This window comes from Cottoperca gobio, chromosome 13 (assembly GCF_900634415.1).
Source record: "Cottoperca gobio chromosome 13, fCotGob3.1, whole genome shotgun sequence".
Classification (NCBI taxonomy): Eukaryota; Metazoa; Chordata; class Actinopteri; order Perciformes; family Bovichtidae; genus Cottoperca; species Cottoperca gobio.
Genome location: NC_041367.1, coordinates 5,202,027 through 5,227,644, shown reverse-complemented (window position 1 = coordinate 5,227,644; position 25,618 = coordinate 5,202,027). Strand labels below are relative to the sequence as shown.

At 42.4% G+C, this 25,618-nt stretch overlaps 1 protein-coding gene across 6 annotated transcripts in view; it reads right to left on the bottom strand.

Moving 5' to 3' along the window:
* fli1 (Fli-1 proto-oncogene, ETS transcription factor) overlaps positions 1–15,428 on the bottom strand; it is a 30,965-nt gene extending 15,537 nt beyond the window's left edge. The window contains exons 1-5 of one of the 6 annotated variants that reach the window (XM_029446210.1): positions 15,278–15,428; positions 13,361–13,436; positions 3,691–3,902; positions 3,221–3,368; positions 2,025–2,232 (exon numbers count right to left, since the gene is read on the bottom strand). In XM_029446210.1, coding sequence (XP_029302070.1) covers positions 2,025–2,232; positions 3,221–3,368; positions 3,691–3,902; positions 13,361–13,399 — 607 coding nt within the window. In that variant the 5' untranslated portion in view covers positions 13,400–13,436; positions 15,278–15,428. Of the gene's footprint in view, positions 1–2,024; positions 2,236–3,220; positions 3,369–3,690; positions 6,089–8,369; positions 8,674–8,756; positions 8,875–8,920; positions 9,076–13,360; positions 13,437–15,277 lie in introns of those variants that run through there. The other 5 variants (XM_029446213.1, XM_029446214.1, XM_029446209.1 and 2 more) reach the window with 5 other exon arrangements.
* Between the last annotated feature and the right edge of the window lie 10,190 nt (positions 15,429–25,618).

Sequence of the window (25,618 nt, the reverse complement as noted above, 5' to 3'; positions counted from 1 at the left end):
TATGACGTGGCAGGAATGTTTTGTTATGGTATGGCTGTAGGGTGGGGAAGTGTGTCCCTGCCCCGTGCCGAGTGTACGTACAGGGCTTAATGACTCTAAGGAATGTTAATCAGAGGTTCAATAAACAGAACCAAACGCACACATGATGCTCACAGATGTGTATGAAATGATTGCAGTAGCCCTTTGGACGATGCTTCTTTTGGATGAGGATGGGGGGTAATATGGGTAAGAGGGATGAATGGGGTTGGAGGAAAACATCACATGACCTGTAATCACTAATACTTCCAGGGCTTGGCTCAGTACTTCCCTTCCTCTCTATTTTTCTGTATTCTGGAAGCTCGGCTGAGCTCCAACTCTCATCGTGAGTGAAGCCAGAGGTCTATTTTCTGGACGGGGTTACTCCTCGTCTATGATTGTGTTTGTTTGTGCTCCGGGGAGAAACGAGAGTGCGGCTTCAGTTTCCAAATCATCAGCCCTGCAGGGTCTGCATAAAGCCTCAACCCTCCTCCTCCTCCTCCTCTTTCTCCTCCTTCTCAGTCTTCCTTAGACGTCCATTTACTAACATGGTTCCTCTTGCCCGTAGGCTCTGAGTGTCAATAATACACACGGCTCGCTTTTCTGAACGGCCCCTAAAACAGGTCAGTCAGTCCAGGCACGGGACGGGAGCATTCATCTTTTTGATTATTGGGAACGGATCCAAAGCAATTTCAACTGGCAAGTGGAGAGGATTCCCGAGACAGCTCCTCTGTCTCCAAAACACACAAGGTCTAAATCAAAAACAGGGCAGCAATGGGCAGAGTCGCGGTGCAGCACGCCTAAGTCGTGGCTAAGTCGCGCAGCCAGTGGCCATAATGAAAACTGTTCTGCGGAGTGTGCCCAGTGGCGGTCAGACAGATCCACCCGCTGCAGCGCTGCACAATGAGGCTGTTATACTCATGACAAGCATCTCTCTCTGCCCAGACGCTGTGCATAGAGAAAACTGTTGACACCCACAAAATACAGTTCCCATTACATCACGCAGAGGCCCATCGCAGTTTTTTGGGAGTAATGTTAAATTTAGTTGAGCCATCAGTCACTCCACCCAACGTGGTGTCATGATATTCTGCAGCCCCAGCAGAAGCAGCATTCGCTGTTTTAAAGCACAGAATGCAAATAATTCAAAGATGGGACGAACTGTTTAACAATCACATTACTACTGATGTGCTTTTTCTTTAAAATAGTAAACAGTAGACATAGCTATTGTCTGAACAAGACATCACTGTGTATTCAAAGCAGCAGCCATGCCAGATGTTACGTCTTATATCAAAATGTAATTTGCATACGGCCTCAGAAAATTGGCTTCGTTTCCCCCGGCGAAACATATGAAAAACAGGATTGCAGCAAGGAACTCTTCAAACGTTAGAGGCTCAAATTGTGTTGCCTCCATTGCAAATTGCAGATCAACTTTCTTTGGTGTGCTGAACACACAGGCCTAGCGTGATTCCTGAGGCAATGCACCTGGGCTTCATCTTTCTGGACCATGTGGAATAAGGCGCAGCAAAGTCAAGTGGGGGATGTTTTCGATGGTTATCTTGAGAAAGGAGAGAAACCCCCTTGGTTTCCACAGCTCTGCTTAATACTGGGTAGCCATTATGGAGAAATGAGTTTCCAGTAAAAGCAATTTCATTGTTTATTGACCGTAATATGAGTATAGCGCGGTGACAAAAAAGAAAGTGTCATGTTGTTTGCTGGAGTTTGGCATTTCTTTCGCTCTCACTTCTCATCCAAAAGTAGAGAAAAGTATGAAAAGAGGCTTGTGTCTTGACTGAAAGTTAATTTTCACTTCCATTCTTTGGCAAAGATGGAAGCCAGTGCAGACTTTAACTCAAGCGCAAACAGCAGGATGTATAACAGGAGTGTACTTCACCAAAATTACTGTCTTTATGCTGTCCAGAAATCGGAATATTTTTCTGTTCTTCTTATATAATCAACTGTGAGCTCTGTCTTTTGTTAACTAACGCTTATGTTGCACAAAATGTACTTACTTTCCCTGAGGTAATTGAGATGAGAGAGAAGCACTTCGGCGTTGTACATGGTGGTGAGCCGAAGGAAGTCGTCCTTGCCCATCTTGCAGAGCTCTTTGCCGTCTGTGTTGTGAAACATGGCCGTGTCGATCTCTACCAGGCCGTACTCCTTAATGGCCCACTCTAGCCACTGGCGCACATGGTCCTGAGACCACAACGAGGGGTCTGCAGGAAGATAGAAGAAGAAGAGACCTTTATTTACTCCATAGTAATTGTTGGACAGTTGGGAGAACCCCATATCTGACTAAGGTAAAGGGGGGGGGGGGGGGGGGGGTGAATGAACAAATTGGAAACAGAATTGTGTATCAGTAGCAGACCTCGTTGAGATAGTTGTAAATATTCGTTGTTTTGTTTTAACCACATGAATTGGATTTGCCAGATGTCTCATATAAAAAAATCACTTCCTGTGATTGTTCGAATTATGTAGTATTTTTTGCATCGCATTTGCAAGTTCTACTTGACCCAAGTTGGATATACTGCATATCCAATATGGAAACCAAACGCCAAACGTATCACTTGTGGTTAAGGAGTGGCCTCCATGTGGCGCTCCCATTGGGTTAATAGCTGAGTGGACGTTTGCATCAGTTTAGCACTAACATTTGAACAGCTTTAACAATGGAAAATTAACCATGGCTCCATTGTATTTGAATTAAATGAATAAAATGTGCTCATTTGGTGTCGATGTAGCAACATAATCGACTTACATGTTTAAAGTACTTTTCTAAAGGCTATAACCCTGAAACTGCACTTGTTACTCCCCAAACTATCTTATTTCACATACTGAAAGATCAAATTTGTGAAACCAGTGAAGAAATATATAGGTCTGGCAGAAAAACAGACAGCTCTACCTGCAAGCATTTAGCCGTGCTCCTGCGGGTGACGTAAACATATTGGAACAATGCTTTACCCCACTAACCAGCTAAATAGAAATGGGACTCGTAAAACATTTACAGCATTGGCAAAATTATAGCAAAACAGACGAGTAATTCTGTCTGTAAATGCAACAGCAGCAGCACAGAGACCAAGAACAATTAGCACCTGTATAACTACGCAGTGAACATACAAATTCACTGTTTTATGACACAACCGCGTTCATCTCATGTCAGATACGATTTATTCTTCATTTTGTACATACATTTTATTATTACATACCTGCAGGGTACAATGACTCTCCGCTCATTGGTCGTCATGTTGGGGGGAGGGGCATTCTTCTCATCCATGTAGTTTCCATAGTTCATCTGAGATGCGTCGTTACCCCCGACAAGCTTATTGCATTTACTCACACTGCAGTCCACTGGAGACTCCCTGTTACACAAACACACGTACAAGAAAGTTGTAAAAATATTATCAGCCGATAAATTGGGTGTTGCTGGTTTTCTTTTCCAGTCATTGACTTTGGCATGGGATATATAAGCCCTACACTGGCCAGGGCCAAGTATACTGAAGATTAGAGGCAAGTAGTGAACGTAAGAAATGGCTTGTTGAATGACAAATGGCAACATTTACAGCTGCAGCTCGAGCAATGAGCACCAAATGGCTAACATGTCTAATGAAGCTTCATAAAAACGTACATATCTCACTGAACAGTAAATACTGTAAGACCCAGGAAGTAGTTGTCATGCCATACCTGGATCCATTCATGTGCTCATATTCTCTCTTGACGTTGACCCGCACTGGCTGGTTGATCCACTCTTGCTGTGGGGGTAAGGGGTTGATTTTGTGGGTCTGGCCGTAGTCCTGTGTGCCCGATGCAGTCATGTCTGTCTTAGGGAGAGGGACAGCAGCAGTGTACGGAGGCTCAAATAGGGACTGGTCTTCACTCACCACTGATAGCGCCTCCTGTAGGTGGAAGGAACAAATACTTGGTATGTGTTTCATTCACTTTACACTTTATCACTTTACAAATGCTAGCATGCTAGCTTTAAAATAGGCCATATACAGCCAACCTAACCACACTTAAATGGGTGGAAATGGGTGGATTTGCATTCTTGCAGAGAGTTCAATGAGAAGATCAACACCACTCTTAAGTCTGTCTGTACGATATAAGGCTACAGCCAGCAGCGGGCTAGCTTAACTTAGCATAAAGCCTGGGCGTGGGGGAAAACAGCTAGCCTGGGTTCATCCAAATGTAACAAGATATCTCCTAACATCTCTAAAGTACGCTTGTTAACACATTATGGGTGATATGGTTTTATGTGCTATTTTCTTTTAATGGGCACAGTGACTTCCTGGAGGTTTGTGTGCATAAGCCTTATTCAAAGAAATAAGATATAATGTATGTGTCAATTGAAGAGTTTAAGTTTAAGGTGGTTTATTTTAGGGCCGGGCTAGCAATTTTTCCCTGCCGTCTTTATACTAAGCTAAGCTAACTATCTTCTGGCTGCAGTTTCACATTTAACTGACAAATATGAAAGTGGTATCCATCTTTTTATCCAACTCTTGGTAAGAAAGCAAAAAGGCGAAAGTAGTCAAGTGGGAAGACATGTCATGTAATAAGAATGATAAGAATAAACATGAGCAGATACAACTCCAGTCGTTCATTTGAGAGGGAAAACTTGTGATGTCAAATTTTCAATCTCTTGTGTATATTTTTGTTTACAGCAATTATGTGCAGTTATGTGTCATATCGCAGTCTGGCATCCTAAGTAGTTTGTGTACACAGCCCACGTAGCAACTGTAGCTTCCTGTTGATGTTAGGATGACTTCAATCATGCCCACAGTGGAGTAGGACACCTACCGCCGCACTGGTTTGCTAACATTATCAGTCAATACGGATGTTCTTCCAGTAATGACCCATTGGTTAACAAATAAAACCAAAAAATGGCTTCTCAAATTCTCACATTTACTGTATCGGCTCACAATTGAAAATGTTCTAAACTAAATTTCCCAGAGTCCTGATTGTGTAATCATTTTCATTTTTAACATTGGAGCAGAAAATCCCCTGTCATGCCCTGATGTGTCTGTCTTGTGTGTTGGGTCTTCCCTCCACAGCTGAAGACTCAACAGAAGCAGGGGGGGTCACGGCTACACTGACCCCTCTGCTGTGGCTCAGCTGGAGCAATGTAAGTTTATTAAAGAAAACAAACGCAGACACTCACGGCTGGCCAAGATATTACATGCTTTCCAACATGCTCCTCGTGTAATGTCTCGGGAGTAAAGCGTGGGTTGTGTACTTGGTGGGTTACATTTTAACATACAGATGTCACCGCCCGGTGTTTGACAGTGAACAGCGTCAGACAGTGTCACCATGTCAGACTGCTGCCAGGCAACTTTCAGTTGGCTCAGAATGGGGATACTGCTTAGCAAAAAACTTGATGATATGTCATCGTTAACAACAATCAAACAAACAAATGCAAAAATACAATAAGGCAGAACATCAAGTGAAATCATTACAGTCACATGCTGCTGCGAGGGATTAGGCTCGAGTCTGATGCACATCTGGATCTGATAGGATCTGATGGCACAGCTTAGACCGAGACGTGTCTAATTCCCGAGGACTGAATTATTTCATTCCAAAATGCCACATATCTGCTTCGGGGGGAAAATGCTACTTGATATTCATTGATCAGTATTTCCAACATGTAGCCGTTTGTATTCTCTAAAATGTTGTTTTAATGAAAGCAAAATCCTCATGAGCTCACAGAACTTCAGTATCATGCAATTCTAAGACATTTCATGCAAGTAAAAATGTTTCACTTATCCCTCTTTGGATGATTAATGTCTCATTTTGTAGGAAAAGTTTTCATTGGTACAGCTAGAGGGTGACTATAATAGTGTATGTGGTAAATATACGCATACACCAAAACTCTACAGTTACTATGAATGGCTCTTTCAACAACTCCATTTTGACACGAGTTGAAAAATACAAGATGTTTTTCCTTTAACAGCAATAATCACAAGCTCTTTGTCTTTTATCTCAGTTATGGCGACGTTATACATTATAAAGACAAACAAAACAAGTCTAATTTTACGTGTTTTAAGTGTTGCATGAGTTCTCAAACATGAGACAACAGCATGACTAAATTAATTAATTCAGTAAATTATTATATATGATTATCAAAAAAAGCAATATGCCTGTATAATATTATGATCTAATATTTGAACCATATACTTTGATGCTGATTGGCCGCCACTCAGTCGGTGCTTTTCCTTTATTACTAAAGTTGAAATAATTTGAATTACTTGAAACCATCGCCAATACTTTGCATAAAACTAATCTAGCAAAAGAAAGGGACAGCAGAATCCTTCATTATCTCAAATTATTGCAACCTTGTGCAGTGGAAAAAGGTTTTTAAGTTGTAATTGTACTACAGTGCCCTCTGTTGTAATGCCACAGATCCACTACTGGCTGTATCTACATAAAGTAAAGTAAGGATTCAAAGGTTTACAAAGTGTGACAGCTTGTAGACAGCCTGGAATTAAAGGCACCTGTCTTGTGTTTAAATAATGTGGTGAGGAGTGGATTGGATCTCAAACAACAGAGAACACACTGTTAGAAACAGCTTTTCCACATATCAAATACAAAGGACTTTTGTATATACTACTTCTTCAATAAAACACTACTCTTCAGGTTAATGGATGGATTAAAAAAAAAAACTGTCTGGAGCATTTATCCAACTCGCCAGAATTAGATTTTCCAGTGATTTCATCAGTGGATCCATCATAGTCTGAACTCTGGCAGCAGGGCTCACTATCTGAGCAGAGCACACCAGCTAGTCTGTGGATGATAAAGTGTAGAAGAGTGAGGGAATGTCTCATTGCAGCCTGATAAGAGCGTACTGAGCTATTACGACTGTTGCGCATTATATTTACAGTGACATATCAGCCTGCACATTTAAAACCATGATTGGCAAGTGGTGTGTGCCCATCAAGATTGCAGTGGGTTCTTTTTAAATATAGAATGGCACCACTCTCATGAAGAGAAGCTGAAAAGGATGATAGACCAGTGCCTATATGTTTTCTTTTCAGTATCTGTGTTGAACATACATTCTACCAGGGAGAGCAACAGGCAGTTTTATGTCTGTCTCACAAAGTCCAAAGATAACTCTCCACTCTGAAACAATCTAGAGGAATTCCTCCCCGGGTCCATATCTGAGCATAATCAATAAAAGCTCTATACAACTTCTTGTCCTTCTGAAAGCATACATAAGATCTTAAATTCTATTTTCGCAATATATCTTTCTGCAGTGCAAAGACAAAGGGGGGGAAAAAAACATCAAATAAATCATGGCTCAGCTGCTGCAAGCCCCATTATAATCATTGTGCGAGTGTGACACCTGCTGGGAGCCACCTCTGTTCTGTTTACATCAGCCAAGGCTGCTTCTCCAAATGCGTCACGACGCGTCTGGAGCAGACTGGATATGTGCAAGAGCTCCACGTCCAGACTACACGTGTGATTGTTTGGCGTTCACACACAGCCATCTAGCAGGAGCCACCCAGAGGGGGGCATTCCTGTCTTTTGTTTAAGGAGGAAGAGGAAACCTGTCAGGAAAAGATTGTGTGGAGCAGGAAGCTCTCATGGCTAGAGTGCCCTTCCTTTCTTTTAGCGAGCATGAATGCAGCTAGCAGCCAGTTATTTACACCCAAGGATTCAATTATGATTACATTAATTGTCACAACTCCTTGCTTTGTTACAAACATCCAGCCTGAAACATGAATGTCCCCCCTGAAGCATGGCATTCACCCCCTGATACATAACAAAAACAATCACAGCTCTGTGAGCGCTGAATGACGGGATTTAAGTGACTATATGCAGCCTGACATTTTTGTCTGGCCAACTTTTATACTCTTCCAAAACTCACACCACACCCAGCCGCCACAAACCCGCTGCTTTAAATGTCCGAAAGAAAAACAGGTCGTATTACTTTTTCTGCGACAATACGAGTAAATGCAGACGCTGCATTCTTCTGAGTTTACACTTGTTAACCGGAGGACACAGACTGAACGCATGCATGATGAACTAATAGGGACTTGCCATTCAACATCTGGTGGCTGCAGCCATAATGCATCTGGAATTTAGCTGTCGGGGGCCAGTAGCCAAAGTTAATACAGACCAGCGATCTTGACTACCCAACATAGCGTTTCAAAATAGTTGTGTAACTTTATAAGGAGCAAGGGAAGGTATTATTGTGAAGCTTGTGGGTTTTAAGTGTTGCAAACTGAGCGGTTACCGCATGAAGTTACCAAATGACAGCTTTCCTTACACTTTCACGAAACTTGTTGTGCGACGGCGGGAGAAAAGTTACAGTAATCAACAGCAACACACATATAGAGATTATTTCTTGTGTAAATACCAAACCATCACACTTTTTTGACCCACGACAGGATCCTCGGACCGAGCCGGGCGATGTGCCACACCGCTGTTGCGCAGCTCGACACATCGTATCCAGCGGTACATCCAGTCATGGCTATTGCTCAATCCCCGCTGCCCAGACTAAACCAAATCGTTGAACTCGTGGATTACTTATACCTATATGAAAGTAAATTCAGAGTGTTGTCTGAAATAAATAGCCACTCCTTTCTGCCTTTCCAGACGTGCGTAATTGTGCGCTTGGTCCCCCAAATCCAAAGCGTGATATTCTGATTTAGCCTTGAATCCACACCGTATAGCGTATCCTCACAACCGAACAGCTTATTAAAAAAAGGAGAGTGGATACTTTCAAAGAAAGTGGGAAAAGAAGGAAATCTGGTTACCGCTTTCAGACCAAGACAAAAAAGCCGCTCATCGTCGTCAGATTGGAGGTCCCAGCTCACAGACCGACACTCAGGGGCATTTCAACCCATTGCTTTAAAAAAGGAGGCGCAACTCCGAAAAAGCAGTCTCCCACAAACCCATACACCCCGTTCTCCACCCTTACCTTAATAGTTCCGTCCATTTTGCGCAATTTTCATCGGACTCCGACAATATCCCAAACATGACACGCTTCTGAATTAATTCCAGCCCCCGGTATGTGGCGGAGAGAAAGAGACACTTTTACCGGATTGAGTTTTTTCTTTCCTCTAAATTTGGGAAGTGAAGTCACCACTGTTGAGAAGGTTGAGAAGGAAGCTGTGTGTCACCGAAAGCCCTGCCTTCAAAAAAGCAGGATACTGTCCCAGAGAGATAAGCAGGGAAAACAATTGAGTGTTCGCTCCGCTGTTATGTTTTTCTGCTCGGAAATATTTACAGGATGACTGCCTGCGTTGTGCACAGCCATTGCTGTGTAGCCTGCTGTAGAATAAACTTGTGTGTTTTGCTTTCCCAGTAGTGTCACAGATGGTGTGGAAGGGTTTACTATTTGTCCGACTTGTGAATTATTTCTGCACACATTTAACTGAGGTTTTCTGGAATGGCTGTTTACTGTCGCAGGGCACTCTTAAGTTATGTGATCCCATGTTTTAGAGCCCTTTTGGTTCACGCCTACACTTCAGACTTGCATCTGGCCATGCCTCCGTTTCTCTTTAATTCAACCATAGTGCTTTTTTTATCCTATATTTCATAGTGAATGTCATACATTAAATACAGCTTATCTTTGAATATAGACAGACCGTTTCTGTGTTAGTGCTGATGGAGCTCTAAATCAAAACAGGAGACAAACCTGAACACCTATGGCAGTAGTTGTTGCAACCTTGTCTTTTTTGTTACAGCTCTCTGTGAAGTTTTCCTGAGACACCATTAATAAAACCCAAGCATTCAGCTCCTAACCGCACTACAGTCTAAGGGTCTGTTCTACACGTGTGCGTCTGCTGTTCAGCGCAGGACTGAATGGATGAAATGCAGCCTGCATCAACAAAGGCGCATTTGAAAAGGGGGGTACAAACCTTTTAAAATGTATTATTATAATTTTAGTATAATATATAAGATTATATAAGCTTTACTTAGTCAATGGTCTCTCCCTACTACCCTAAAAAAAAAGAAATCCCCTAATCTCCACCCCCACATAGGTATTTTCTTTCCTTTTTCGTCTGCCCTGTGAAATTGCCCTCATCAATTCAAGCATAATTTTAGTGCAGATGCTAGACATGGAGCCAGCTCTGAACGCGACCAGACCAATAACACTGCAAGAAACGTCCAGATATATATTGTTTTACATAACATTTAAACGCATATTAATCTCGTAGTAGATCATTTAGATGTAGCGATTTAAAGGAAATCCACTTTAACCGAGATTATTTGTTTAATTAACAGTTATTGAGTAGATTACCTTTCAGGAAACAGGACAATGACATGTGATAAGTGCGTCTCATTACACTGCCAGTTCTTATAGCCTCGTGTAGAAAACATATAAAACATCAACGATCAACATAAAACCATTTAGTTGAGATGATGATCAATATTTTTTGCAGTGTTGGGGTTCTGCCAGAGACTGCACCCGACTGACAGCAGGGTTGGCCTGTCTGCTCTCGACTTGGGGGTCTGGTGGAGCCGAGGGCCCCCACCGCTGGGACCACCACATCTGGATCCTGCTAAGGGTCAAGGCTTCTCCTGCCTGAGGCCAGTTCAGACTCGTGTAATTAAGGGAGACACCTTGTTTAACTCTTCAGTGACTGGTTTGGTTTCTTTCCTCTTTTTTTTTTGTTTTTCTATACATTCCAGCGTCTGAGGTTTTCATTTACGTATTTTATTTTAGGGAGACTAGTGATAACGTGGCAAATTAAGGAGGTGCTTAACACGTGACATCGAGTTGAGGATTCACAAAACCCCTTTATGACCCGTAGTAAATTAAAACACTGCAATCTTTTTAGTTTAATAGTAGGATGTGGGTCTTTAAATGTATGTCACCAGGTTCCATTAATAAAAAAAAAGCAAGTTTACCCTCCGATCCACCGCAGAGTCCAACATTAGTTTAAGTTGTAAATAATCGAGATGCATTGTTATGTTATGACATGCTTTTGCAAATGTACAGTATGCCTTTCAAATTAAATGTAAAAATTATGTTTTCTTGAGAAGTCTGATATTGTAATCAAACAAAGCTTGCCTAAGACAAGATCACCCCCCCTTCTCTGTATTAAGATACCTGCCATCCCATTCATAGAACAAGGAAGAGTGGGGGTCCAGGACCTACCAAGACCATAATAAATACAGTGGTAACAAACATTTTAGAAAGCCAATAAACAGATGCAAGTCGGTTTACACAGTGAACCACAGAACATCTGGCTTGACGCTGGAACTAGACAGCCAGACATTTCTTCCTTACACCACGAGCCAGTAGCTTCTCTGTCTCTCCGCTGGGGCAACCAGCCAGAGGTGGGCGGACACTATACAGAGTTTATGTTCAGCAACCTTTCAATTGTTAGGCCCAGCCTTTCCTTTTAGCTTATAGGGAGATCTACTAAGATTTAGTGAATGGAGAATTTGGTTACAGCCTGAGAGAAAGTGAATAATGTGAGTTGTATGTGTTGCATAGGCCTGACAAGTGAACACTATATGTCAAAAGAGACATATAAAGGGAGAAAGGAGGTTTCTTTAATTACGCACATTTGTGTTAACAGTGTGTCGAGTAGATTCAACTTCATGCCAAAGTACTGCCACTGTCCCAAAACAAGTCAACATGCACGTGGCATTTTTATTTCTTATGCTCTCCAAAATAAATATTTTTTTTATATAGTGTAGTCTACGAATTTAAAGTTGCACAGGGGTACCTAATTAATCAGTCCTGAGGTGGGGGGATTGCGTATTCAGTACTTAGTGTTGCGTGAAACCTTTTGGCGGAGTGTTATTCCCGAAAGAAAAATAGTCCCAGTCATATGAGCCTGCTAACTCTGCTGTTTATTAGACAGCATACTTGTATTCAGATCATTCCTTCTCTCGGGCTAAAAGACAGCCCGAGTCAAAATACTGAGGGCAAAAAGTGGAGTATGCAGCACATATAAGCACGAACTGTCTGGCCCCTCGCTCTAGGCCATAATTAATTTGAGATTTATTTTTATTGGAGAGTTCCAGTCTCGCCTGGCCTTAACCAAACAAAACCAAATGTTGGGCCGTGGATTCGCTTGAATGAGGAATATTTCTTTCAATCTTGTATTGAGGCGTGCCACATTCTGACCAATATCTCCCTGAATGTGAGTGAGCCAGTGGAGTGCAGCACTTGCACGCAAAAAATACACGCTAACCCTGAATAATAATAAAAAATAACATTATTGGAATCAGAACAAACAGAAATAATCCAGACTGCATTTCCACAGCAAATCAAAGCAGCTATGAGATGGATTGCACTGTGACATTGAAACTTAACTCCTTCCATGCTCGAGTCCCACTAACCTCCTGGCCTCCTGTCTTATTTTAAGGCAGCAGAAAGACTCATTTAAACGCGTATTTTCTCCTCAAACATTCTGCGCTATTCAACAAACAAATCAGGAATTGTTCTGGGCCCTGAAACGCCGAGTCTCTCTGCAGTGGCACAAACGCTGTGGCTGGATGAAAAGAGCCCCTTATTCAAAGGGGATATAAGTCTTCAAAACATTTAACAAGTCGCCCTTGGAAAAATACCTTGATTATGAAGATATTACCATAGCAGCTCGCCTCTGCACAATGGCTCATTATAACGAGGCACAATCCGAGCAGTCACCCTCGGATGATTATTATGATGGATGTGAGCAAACGTCAGGGGGCCAAATTAACTGGCTAACTAAATGAGAGCAAAGTGCAGGTTGAACTTGATATGATGTGGACATTATATGGTCATACACGGCTTTATATTTAAATATATATATATATATATTTAATGGTTTCAGTACTTCAGATGTGTAGCAGTTGCAGGTATTTACACGACACGTGGGACACGATGCAGCTTTTTTATGTGAAAACCAGATGTGCACTGTTTGCTTTATTTACATTCGCAGGAGAGAGAGAGAGAGAGAGAGAGAGAGAGAGAGAGAGAGAGAGAGAGAGAGAGAGAGAGAGAGAGAGAAATTTATGAGAGAGATTTATGACGTCAAACATAATAATGAGCCATAACAGCAGCATTATTTAAGACAGAAACATCGACAAAAATCGAATTGATCTTGGCACTTCAGAAAGACCACAACAGAGCCACATTTCAACAAGTGGCTTTGCAGCGTAAACATGCAGCCATTTTCCTCTACTGGGAACAAAGATTATCAAGGTGGCAGTCAAATGCACCAAGCCTGGCACCCGTGTACAACTACTTACAGGCCTGTGATCGTTTGGTAGGAAGAACATTTTTTTTTTTACATATAAAACCAGCAGAAAAAACTGTGAACATGGAATTATACTTTGTTTATAAAACATATTGGGAGACCTGATTGGACATCACAGCCTCCAACATTACCTGAACGAAGAGAAGGTGTTGTCTTACCTTGACGTAAGACGACGTGTCAGGGACAGTTTGAAACATAATGGACAGACAGGCCCAAGGGTGATCAGAATGGGTCCTGAGAAAAATGGAAAAAATATGGAGAAATAACAATAACTTAATAACACATTCGATTTCAACCTCATGTTTTTATTTATATATGTATCATTTTTATTAGTTATCTGAAATGTTGCCACAATTTCAAGCAAAAAAAAGACCCCACAAAAAGACTTTTCTCCTTGTCATCGAGACATCACGTACACCTGACAGGACAGCTGCGTGCTGTACAGCAAACATTCACACAAAGTATCCTACCGCGGGTTTTGTGAACTTCCACTTATGGGTTACCCACTTCCACCAAAATAAAGGGAAAGTCAAATGTGCTCCCCCTGTACTGTATGTCTGACTGCACACATAATCCTTTGATTCATTCATAAAGGCCTCATTTTTCTCCAAAGTGGTCAGAGGTATTAGATACGGCTAGGTTTTAATTACCTGTCCGTACATTAACAACACCAACTTATGCACCACTAACCTACTGGTAACACGGATGAGTGACTCCGAGTCGCCCAATAGGAGCTGGGCAGCAAGATGAAGAAGAAGGGCCCCATCCCAACCCCCATCACGTTTTCCCCCTAAAGCTTACCACATATTGAAACACTTTTCGCTTTAATAAGTGCAGCTTACAAAGTCTAGGGTGAAAGGGCACTTAGAGGACGGTGTCTTTAGCCCTTCCCCTCCCTGAGCAACTATTAGGAAAGCAGTGACATATACGTGCACAAATGGTTGTTATATAGACTGCGTGATAAAGCAAACGAACCTATATGGAGCTCTATATTGGCATGCAGGACTCACCACTAAAGTTCAACTTGTCTTAACAAGGCCTATGGGACATTATTCTCCTGTTCAGTAGCATGTGTGCTCTGACCTGTCAGGATTATAAATATACAATCATGAACCTTTTACCGACTCTGGATTTGAGCATAATTAGTGGTGGATGCAAATCACGCGCTCTTGTGTTTTTCAAGCCAATACCTGAGCGGGAAATCCAACCAAAAAAATGCACTAAAAATTAAACGGTAAAACAAATTAAAAAAATAAAACTTATACATTCCTACACACGATCAGAGGTTTTATAGCACTGCAATTTCTCTCTTTTAAAAAAAAATTGATTTCCTGCCCCATGATAAATAAACCATGAAAGGAGAGGGGGGGGGGGGGGGGGGGTGTATATGAACGTGGCACGATTTAAATACTTGTAGAGGACCAATGTTTTTTTTTTTTTCTCGTCTTCTCGGCTCCTGCAGGCAAACGCAGGGCTCGCCTCATAAAGTTCCCCAAATGCATCCAATTTCTACGCGGTAAAAAGAGCATAGGAGACCGCATCTGCAGCCAATTAGGCAGAGGAGGACTGGTGAATAACGGCGTGAACCTCGCTCCGAGACAGCCCCGTGGGCCGGGACCCCTCTAGTGTTACATTTTAAGCATCCTACCTTGCTGTTATCCATCATAAACGAGAGCCAACTGATTTTCAGCTAATACGCACTCCATGTCTTGCGCCTATAGACTAAACCTCTAAAGTGAGACTGTGAAGAGAGTTGACTAAAGTTTTTCGATTGCAAAAATCTTATTTAACGTAGACCTTGAATATAAGGTACAACTTTGAATAACACGTCAGACTCTAACACAAGGATTTGATCACAGTTTCACTCTCGGATTCATTCTCCAAACGTCAACTCTTTTTTTGATCGATTGAGGAGCAATCTGTTTTGGGTTTTTTTTTACAATGTGACTGCGCATCAACAATAGCAATAAAACAAGTGGACATGATTTATTGTGTCGTGCACGAACACCTACGCCGCAGAGTAATTCTGAGCAGGATTTTTTTAGCAAACACGAACTGTTGTTTTTCTCACTCACCTGTCGTTTTTTCAGTCGCTCGTTTGATCTTGTTCGATCTAATCACTCCGCCGCCAATTCTAAATAATTAGTCCCGTCCAGGCAAAGCCGTTTTCCAATGATGATGACAGTTGAGTTATTTTGAAAGGGGTGAAAAGGAGCGCCGGGTGTATGAATGGAAATGTTGCTGAGATGGGAGAGCCGCGACCAATGAGCAGCGAGAGAAAACCTCCCCTTGCCTGCCGTGTGAGGCCACTGAACCGTGAAATAAGAGAAAAGCAGACAGGGAAAAAGCTTCATAAATCTGCTTTTTAAAGTCTGCTGTTAATTGAAAGCGTCGGAAAATTGTAATATGTATTTTTTTTTGTATTAATTTGTGATTAAGTTCATACAAAACAGTGCAAAGATTACGCATGTGGGTAAACTGCTTAGTGCACAGAGAACTTCAAAAGCGCCACAAACATCATTGCAACAAACAACATGTTTCTTCCAAGTGTGATTGTAAGTTTCCTTCCGCCAATTAAATAATGGATTTAGGCCTCAACTGCAACTATTAGCAAATCTTAATAAATCAGCGTATCATTCATAAGTATCGAGCTTGATATATTTCTGATAAAATAGAGATTTTATTTTATTTTCACAGCTGTTTTCTGGAAATTAAACGATGATTAATTCATTTATATTGATTCAGAATTAAAGAATAATAATAAATGAGACATCAGCAGCATCCACTCCTGCGCAGATCTTCATTCATGTTTCTGTCTGTCCTCGTGGTGACAGTTCCCGCAGGAATACAACCAGCAGTTCCTCTGCAGTGGGTTTGTCTTTTCCTGCTCAGTTGACCCCACTCAGTTCACTAACTCCATTTCCTTCACATTGATGCCCTCAGTCTTCGACCAAGAGTCCCCCCCAAAGGATGTGGGGCAATTCACGGTGAGCAAAGTCGCCCAACCATAGCATTTTATAGCCTCATCAAGGTCGCTATTTCCCGCAGAGCAACTGGAGTTGCGTTGGAGTGTGAGGTGTGGGACATGTTGCTATTTCATGAGTTTATAGCAAGAATCATCCATCATAAATAAATGTGCATTTGTCTTCAATACTTTGTATCATGTGATATTGTCTGCCAAATAGTGAGGTAGTGACGTGACTGAACAAGTCTGGAAACGTTTGAAAAGAATAACAACACCCAGTTATGTAAAACAATCACTTATAAAAACAGTGCAACGCCATAAAACGGAATATTACACTTGACTAATTCCAACTGTTTTTTTTTTTACAGTGCTGGGGGGTCATCTGGTAAAAAGGTTGTCTTTCATCACCGGCTAGACCTTCTGTTTGTGGCACCGCTTCCTAATGCAATGATTAAAAACAACAACCCTGATAATAGTGTTCCCAGCACCAAACAATGGACGGAAATCCCAACATCCGTTTTTTCTGAAAAATGGCATTCATGCGCCTGCTGTGTTGCCTTCCTCAGGATACAGTAGAAGAAGTTTTCTAACACATTTGAACAGCAGCTATTTTACATTTTCCGAAAAAATAAAAATAAAATAAATATTATGTGGTCTGATATTAGCAGATATTAATAAAGGTAGAGGCATTAGCTGTATTAATGGGACACTAGACTTAAAAGTCAGAGAACTCATTCTTAATAGTGACATTGAACACATCACATATTCACTTCAAGCTCATTTCAGTGGATTCAATTCAGAACAAGAGGAAACAGGTTATATGTTTGCACTGAAAAGAAGGACATTAGTCAGACATATAACTGTTTAAACATGACAGCCGCTCCTCAAGCTCGATTACCAGATTTACACTACAGTCATTCATATTTGCAGTTAATGATTAGCACTTGTTTAACCTCAGCCAGTAGAAAGAACAATGACATTTCAAACCGTGCCTCGTCAGTTATCAAAAGGTTGTTAAATTGATCTACTGTCGAAGCTCTCTGTTTGCTTTGTCCCATACGTGGCATCACTTTTTTCTTGTGTTTTTTAAGGAGCGGAAGAAGAAGAAGAAGAAAAAAAACTGAACATTTTTGCAAATGCCTCAGGTCCTCTGTCTGGTTGTTTCATTGAGTCTTGCACCTTCTATGACTTCTTGTTTCTGCCATGGTGTTGACATTACATGTGGAATGTGGCTACGGGGTGATTGTGCTCACACGAGACTCCCTGTCAGTTGTCTTTCACGATTATTTGGCGTACATATGCTTTAATGTTGTCTTTCATTGCAAACTTCATGATACTGTGCAGGGAGACCAAACAATCTGCCATCAACAGCTTCCCATTTGCAGTCCACTGCCAGTCTTTCCTCGCTGGTATGTTAACATTTCAGAGCTCCTTCTCTTGGGATTCCACCAAAAACACTTGTATTTTAGATGATGAGGGCAACCTACAGACATCAGCGATTACATCTTCTAGTGTAAATGAAGCTCCTTACTCTGAACTGTAATGACTTATTTATTTAGTTGAAGGGGCTACTGAGAGATGATCTGGAGATGGAGATTGGTCCCATTCCAGAACTTTGTTTTTTTTCTTTGCTCCTCAGGGAGAGAGAAAATGGCAGTGTGGCACCAGGGAAGGCAGGGCAGAGTATATCAAATCTTTTCACGCAAAGCATCCAGACAGACCAGACATAGAACAGCGTGTAAACTCGTGTTCAAAAAGAGTTTAAGTTCTTAATATTTGTATCATTTTGTATGTGTTCAATTATAGTTTGAAAGGTTTAAGCGAGAAACAGGAAACAAGGGGTGCATTCCAACAACTGTGGCATCTCTCTTTTGACACTTACACATGTCAAACTGTGATGGCTACAGGGCAAAGCTTAGATTTTGTTTGCCCAACTTTACGAGACACAACCAAACAACAAAGTTCAAATAAACTTAATCAAAACTCCTACCCCTGCCTGTCCATTGAACATAGCTCACACAGAGCGCAGACGGCAGCCCACTTGTGTGTGCGGGGATAATTAGCAAGGGGAAGTATTAAATTAAAGCAAGCCAGTCATTTTATGAGGCAGGCATTTATGAAGGTAATAGCATCCCTATAAATTAACGACCTCCCAATGCCTCCTGATGTGTTGCCACTCATCAGGTCCAGAGCCAACCACTGATACGGCCACTCTGTGACCTCATCTGCTCAGTCTTGGTATTCTTGCCCCCGGGGGTTGTGCTTGAGATGAGAGCTTGGGAGAGTGGATATTTGTGGAAGGACATGTGGTGTCGAGACAAAATGCATGTTATCATTGCATATAATATGTTCTGGTATGCACTTAATCAAAAGAAAAGAGAGTGTATTTGGGTCAGTGTCTGGCGTGTGTCTGTGCTTTATGCAATCACTTTTCACGACACCACAAAACGCTGTGAATCTCTCATTTCGGAGGGTGTATACACAGATTTCTCAGACCACTTATCTTGTGTCAATTCAGCTGTAAATGTGGACACACCCTGCCTCTATTCCAGACTGGGCATGGGAAACAAGGTGCTCGCTTTACATTTTAAATCAATCTCGGTTGCCAGCGGGAGTCATCCCTACTCGAACAACATAAGGGCTGAAATAAAGCCTCTGAAAACGACTGCTCCTGTGGAAAAAATCAGGGCGAGCGAAAGCAGGAGGAAAGCAGTGCCATTTAGAAAACCTAAATCATCCCCTGAACTATAAATCCACTGACCGCTCATCATTCAGCAGCATTTTAAAAAGCCCTTAAAGAAAAACACTGAGTGAAATGAATATGCTGTCACCTCTCATTTGGGTCTGGCCCGCTGGCTCAATAAGAAAAGTGTTGTTCCCTGGAAGGCTGCTAGCCCGGGCTGAGCTCTCAGGTTTAGGGTTTACCCCTGTCCCGCATTCTCAAGGCTTTTGAGGCCCGCGTCTCTCTTTCCTCCCCCACGTCCCCCCAGACATGTCTGACAGGCTGAACTCGATGTGGGCTGCTCACCAGACTACAAAAATCATTCATCTGTGCCTTCAGACGGTCAAATCTGGATCTAATAAAGGGAGCTTGCCTATTGATCCTATTCATAGGGAAAGCTACTGCCAACTCCAACCACTGGAGGGCTCTCTGGCTCAAGATAGAAGCAGCTCATTGAGGACTTTTGTAGCCTTTTGTTCAGAATGCGAGACATTGTGAACAACCAGTGACGATTCACTTTCTGTGTGCAAATGAGCTCAGGTGATTTATGATGAACAAGGTGTCAAAGGTTGTAAGGAAACTATTGTTGATTCCTTTAAACATGCGTTTGTATTAATCATTAAGATACCTGTACCAAAGACAACACACTGTATACAAATATCTTCAAATGTTTCCTATTCTGAGCGGCCTTGTGGGACTATTGAAGCCAAAGACAATAACGGCACCCTCCCATTTCACCTGTGGCACAAACAAACATGTGAAACAGGAAACAGACGCTGCCTCCGACAAAGCGCCGGCCAGATGAGGGCAGGACATTGTTTTTTTTTTTACACTTAAATGAAGCAGAATGAAAGTACAGGCCGCAAAACAACAAGAGAAACATCCTCACACAGGCGGACGAGGGTAGGGAGGCGTCTGAGAAGGAAAGAGGAGAGGGACAGTGAGAAGGAGAGTGAGTCACAGTCACTTTTAGGGTTGTGTTTATGTGTGGGTGAGGGCACTACCCCAAACGCCTAGGCAAAACCGCAGCATTCCACACTGGCTCTTAAAGAGACAGAGCGACGCTGTCATCATGGGTATTTGGGGAGTAAAGTGTTAACATATGGTGAGGGCTATTTGAGACGGCTGGAGAGACGCACAGAAGCTAGTAAGTGGCTATGCCAGCTCTCTGATTGCATTCTGACAGAAGACCTCAACATGTCAGGTAATGTTTCAGGAAAAAAAATAGGTTTATAGATTTTTTGTTTCAATTTGTTTCAAAGTGACAGAATTGGATAAAAAGCACAAAAAACATTTCACATCAGGAATTTCTATTCAAAGCCAAGGAGACATTTAGTTTTGGCTTGTGTCATGCTATTGCTAAAAAATAATAATGATAGCTTAAGATGTGCTGTATCTGCATTGCAGAGATCCAGTGATAGAGGGCAGAGTTGAGCTGTGAAACAAGGGTGGTAGCAGCAGTGTGTCATGTCAGGCTTGTGCTTGAAACTTTTCTTAAGAAGTTACACATCTTTGAGGAGACCAATGCTGCATCGATATCTCCTATAACTGTCATTTTGACACATTAAACAAAATAAGTCAACCTCTAAGATTCTTGTATGAATACCTTCTGGTATAGTTTTAGTTAAATGTCACTACAACTTGAAAGAAGTGAGTGAATACATGTGACAAGTGTACAAAACCACAGTTGGATTTACAGTCTCAACAGTTTACAGCTGAATTGAATGACATTCGGTATGGTGTGTGTGTGTACCTTTTGCGTTTGGGACGTTCCGTACCTCGCGAACGCACACCTTTTAATGGAAGGCTTGGTGACACAGCACGGTGAGGTGCCGTACTGAAAGCATCTTCCATCCACAGACGGACAGCAGAGTGGGTGAACAGTTTGAATGATGACAGGCCCAGATTGCAAGTAGTGGAAGAAAAACAGATCACAGATAGGAAGAGAGAGAAAGAAGACGAGAAAGAGAAGGAGAAAACGAGAGAAGAGTAGGTGTGAGGAGGGAGGTGATAGCGTGGTGCTGTTGCTCATAGAGAGGCTGAGGCTAGGGTACGGGAGAAAAAAGAAAGTGTGTTAGTAAGGGAGTGTTGTGCGGACAGGTCTTCTGAGAAGGAACGAGAGGATGCAGAGAAGGAAATGAAATGAAGGTTAGGGGGCAAAAAGAGAAACAGCCTGTTTCCTCCCTGAAAATCCATGGCACAATATGGACTTAACATCCTAAAACCATCAACTGAGCTCTAAAAATAGCCCAGTTTATGCACAGTAAGAGGTGGGAGTAGGGGTGAGTGAGGTGTGGGTGAGTGGGGGCGGCTGGAGGTTTGGAAACGGGAATCAGCGCATGAGACTGGGAGTGAAGAGTTGGAGAGAAACAAAGAAACACCAGCCGGCCAGACAGTGGTGATGAGAGATGGGACAGAGATAGCCTGGCTGCTTGTGTGTGTGTGTGTGTGTGTGTGTGTGTGTGTGTGTGTGTGTGTGTGTGTGTGTGTGTGTGTGAGAGAAAGACAAAGATGAAGGGAGATAGAGAGCGGGAGTAAGAGAGTGAAAGTGGAACAGAGAGAACCCCAATCTAGACCCTAGGGATTGAGTTATCGCAGTACTATCACTTGGTAAATACTCTCTTTTGGAAATATAATTTGTCAAGTGTTCAGATTCCATCTCATGCTACAAGGGCCACTGCTCCTCCTTTAGCCCCAAATACCGACTCCAGCGCCCTTAGAATTGATCTGGAACTGAATCTTTCACAATTTGGTCCCGACACTTTGACGTGGCAGTGCAGGCTTTGACGTCAGCTAATGCAGATTTATCTACAGCGTCCATCCTCCCTACTTTCCTAGCTGAAGCTGCATTTTTTTTATTGGGACAGCCTCCCTCTTTTAACCCAGCGAGACAATGATTTAGTAAAGGATGTACTCCGAGAAGTTTTTTTGCGCCAAATAACTCCCTGCCTTCCTTCCAAACTCATGTGAATGCTCGCCTTCGTAAAGCAGGGGAACGTTTGGATGGGTCCAATGCAGATATCGCTCGCCTTTCCCAACGTTGACCACAATGCACTGCTTGGACCCAACCTTACTGTCAAAGATTCATGAGATGGCTGCAGGGAAACCTTGGGGAAGTGCTGCAGCAGCTCACTACAATGTTTCCACACACTCCACCCTCTGAACAGATAGCTATAATTCATCCTAAACCTACTGATGACAAACTCCTGACTCTGCTCTTCCATTGTGATCCTCTAAGTCAGCGGTTCCCAACCTGGGATTTGCACATGTATAACTGAAATCATATTAACACACTTAGTGGATAACTTATACAAAAGTCTGCATATAAAACTATAAAGAGATAGTAGGCTACTTAGTAGGTCCCACTTCTGTGACCTCTCAACATTCCGTGCACTCGATCATTTTTCTGACGGCTATGTTGCACGAAGCAAGAAACTTTGGTCAGCTTTCGTCTCTTGCGCATGGAAATGTGTTACGCACTCTCACTATATTTCTGAACCCAACTACATTAAAACAAAATCTCGCTCCTCCCCTTTGAAGTATTGGAGATCTTTGGATCTGATTCTCCTGGAATCCATATTTGTCTTTCACAATTGTCTCAGACCTTTACGATGCTCCTGTGCTGGATCACGGAAAAGAGACACCTGATTGCGACTCATCTTTGCAGCCTCGACCCCTCGGACTCATCGTTTGACTGCTCCCCCTACTGGCCAAGTGATGGTGAGCCGGTCCCGCACTGACCTCTCTGACACTCTGGTTCAAGGCTATGGTAGACATCTGATTAGATTGCATGACTTGTATTTAGAACACACTTGTTGGTAACTTCTTCTTTAATGTACTTTAACCTGTATCATTTAAATAATTATTAAAAGTCTCATTAAGCCATATTAGCCATTTAACGTACAAACAACTGTCTCATCTGCAGTATATCTAACAGTGTCAGTATATTGTGTGATTCCACTTACCATCAATCCAGTGCTGTAGGTTTCACAGATGGAGATGGTTAACTTGCTTGTGTGTTCTCCATGCTTGATCAGTTTCACAACAAAAAACACTTCCTTGTTCCTGATTCACATGTGAATGAACTAACCAATCAGAAGCTAGGGGCACTTAGACTGAGGTAAATGTGAGGAAACCCGATAATTACAGCGGTTTTAAAGTATCTGGTGAAAATAGTTGAGCATAGTAAATAATGAACTGTGTAAACATTGTGAGCATTTTCTTTCTACATTCAATCAAATACACCCATTTCCTCCCTCTCTCACAAAAGAAACTTTCTTGTTTCGCATTAGAAGAAGAAAAGTAAGAGCTAATAAAGAGAACAAAGCAAAAGTCTCATTTTAGAACAAAGTCCATAAGGTATGTAGGAGGTCTAACTTGACTTATAGAACCATTGAGTGAAAATCCTATACAAATGCATGCTAGTCTTGTAGATAAGCTACATCATCCTGTCTGGTCATGGCCATGTGCAAGAATTGTTTTAGAAACCACTCCAGATGTTTGAGACAGAGGTGTATCTCTGTGATCATTCAGCCAGAATCTGCTCACAATACACAGGATGTGATGTGTAGACGTGGGTGAAATAAAGAACCTTTGGACAGTTCACCAAACTGTGATAAAGAAAAGTGAACCCATTAAATGTCTTCAAATGCATTGCTACTCATTGAGTTAAAAAACAAAGCCTACAAGGTATTCATTTCATGACCCAGGTCTGGTGGTAGGTGAACTAGAATAAGACAGTGAAGGAGAGCAGACGCAGGACACAAGACAGAATCTGTTGAAAACCAGCCACTGACAAGCAGCTCCTTCTTCCCTCTCATCACCCTGATAAGGCCTCCACTGCTGCCCGAACCACACACCACATCACAGGCTGGACGGACAGAACAAAGCCGACAGGTCTACTAGCGTGCTGATGTTGTTATCAGTGTGAACACAACAGGGATGTAGTGGAACTAATGATACCTCTTTCCCCATAACAAGTGACCAGGGATACGCTGAAATACTCGAGCGCAAGCAGCTCTTTAATCATCTCTCACAAAGGATGTACTCAGATTAACGACCTGAATTAATTCCAGGTTTTGTGTGTAAAAAGGTGCATGCCACCTAAAGGAGGGGGGGGGCACGAAATAACATAACTCTTCATATTTATTATATCCTTTTATCTGTATTCATGTTTCTCATTGATCATTACATTCAAATCTAATGACTCTGCAGGTGAACGAGGCGACGGTTAGTGTAAATGCTTTTCGCAGATTGTATATTTATTAATGAGAATGCCGGTTGACTGAGGTAAGTTGTTATAATTCAGTCCAGACCAAGTTGTCACTAGCTGGCTCACTCAAGTCAGGAATATCACCCCAGCTTCCATTTTTCTTGGTGCTATCAACACTTTTCTCTGGCATGCTCCCTCTCTGTCCCCCTGTCTATCTCTCTCCCCATCTGTCTCACTGATTGCTCTCCCTCTACTTGCCTCGCAGGCCTGCACCTCTCCTCTCTCGCTGCAGCCTTCTCTCACTTCTCTAATGAGAGCTTGTGTTACACAGGCATTCAGAAAACCTCCTCTGCTAATTACATGACAAGCATCTCGTTCTGGAACACTAATGAAGAGGAATAGCGAGCGGTAGACGCCACTGAAGTGGTGTGTGTGTGTGTGTGTGTGTGTGTGTAGTGGGGAGGGGGTCAAGCTGGCCACTAGGTTGGTTGTTTGTGTGTGTGTGTGTGTGTGTGTGTGTTGGGTGGGAGTATTCTGGCACCAGTCCAGCAGCTTATCAACCGGGGCATGTTGGACTCAGCATCTCGTTCTCTCCCTCCCTCCTCATCCTGCTTTTCCCTTTCATCTTACTACACCCATCTTTTTTTTTCTCATAAAAGATCAGCACAAGGGCAATATTTTGCCAAGCAACATCAACGTTACACTTATTAAAGATGGTATGAGGTTTGAAGAGGACACTTGTTCTCTCAGTCTTTGAAGAAAATACGTGCAAAATCCATGATCTGTCCCTGCTCACTGTCGTGTGCGGTGTGCTGCCTTATTGCATCGAATGCTATATGTGCACTGTTTGTTTCAATAAACTCAATCAGTTGGTCTTGGGCATGCCATTAATTAAACACAACAAAAAGCTACAGTACATGCACACACATAGCCTGCAGATAAACCCACAGACAGAGAAAAGAAAAGAGAGAGAGAGAGAGAGAGAGCGACCTAGGCAGAAGTCCAACGACTCAGCATGTGGTTTGGAGGAACTCGTTCTGTCAAGAGGCACACTCGGAACAGAAGATCGCTGTCCCGTACCATCCCTTGTGAAACGCTTGAGAAACACAGACCATCTGGAGGCTATAGTGCACACTCTCGACCCATCAAATATTGAGGATGTTTGTCCGACTTACAGGGCCTATTTAGGACTGTTTGGACAACTTGGCTGAGGGATTGGTGCTTTAATTAAAGATAATATCAAAAGCTAATATTGCCCCCAAGACCTTTGCCTCACAGTCAACAGTGCAACAAAGTCCCAGTTCTGTGGGTGAGGGTGAGAGTCTTAACCACATGCACTTCTAAATGAATCTAGTCAGGCTTGACACAAAGGCCTCTCCATGTTCTTTATTTCACTGAGGTTACCGCACCATATCCCCTTACTTTCTCTCTGCCGATGCCAATAGCAACGCAGGCTCTTTCAGACCCAAGCCCACTGCGGTGATGGCATATTGATACTGTCATAAAATATTACATCC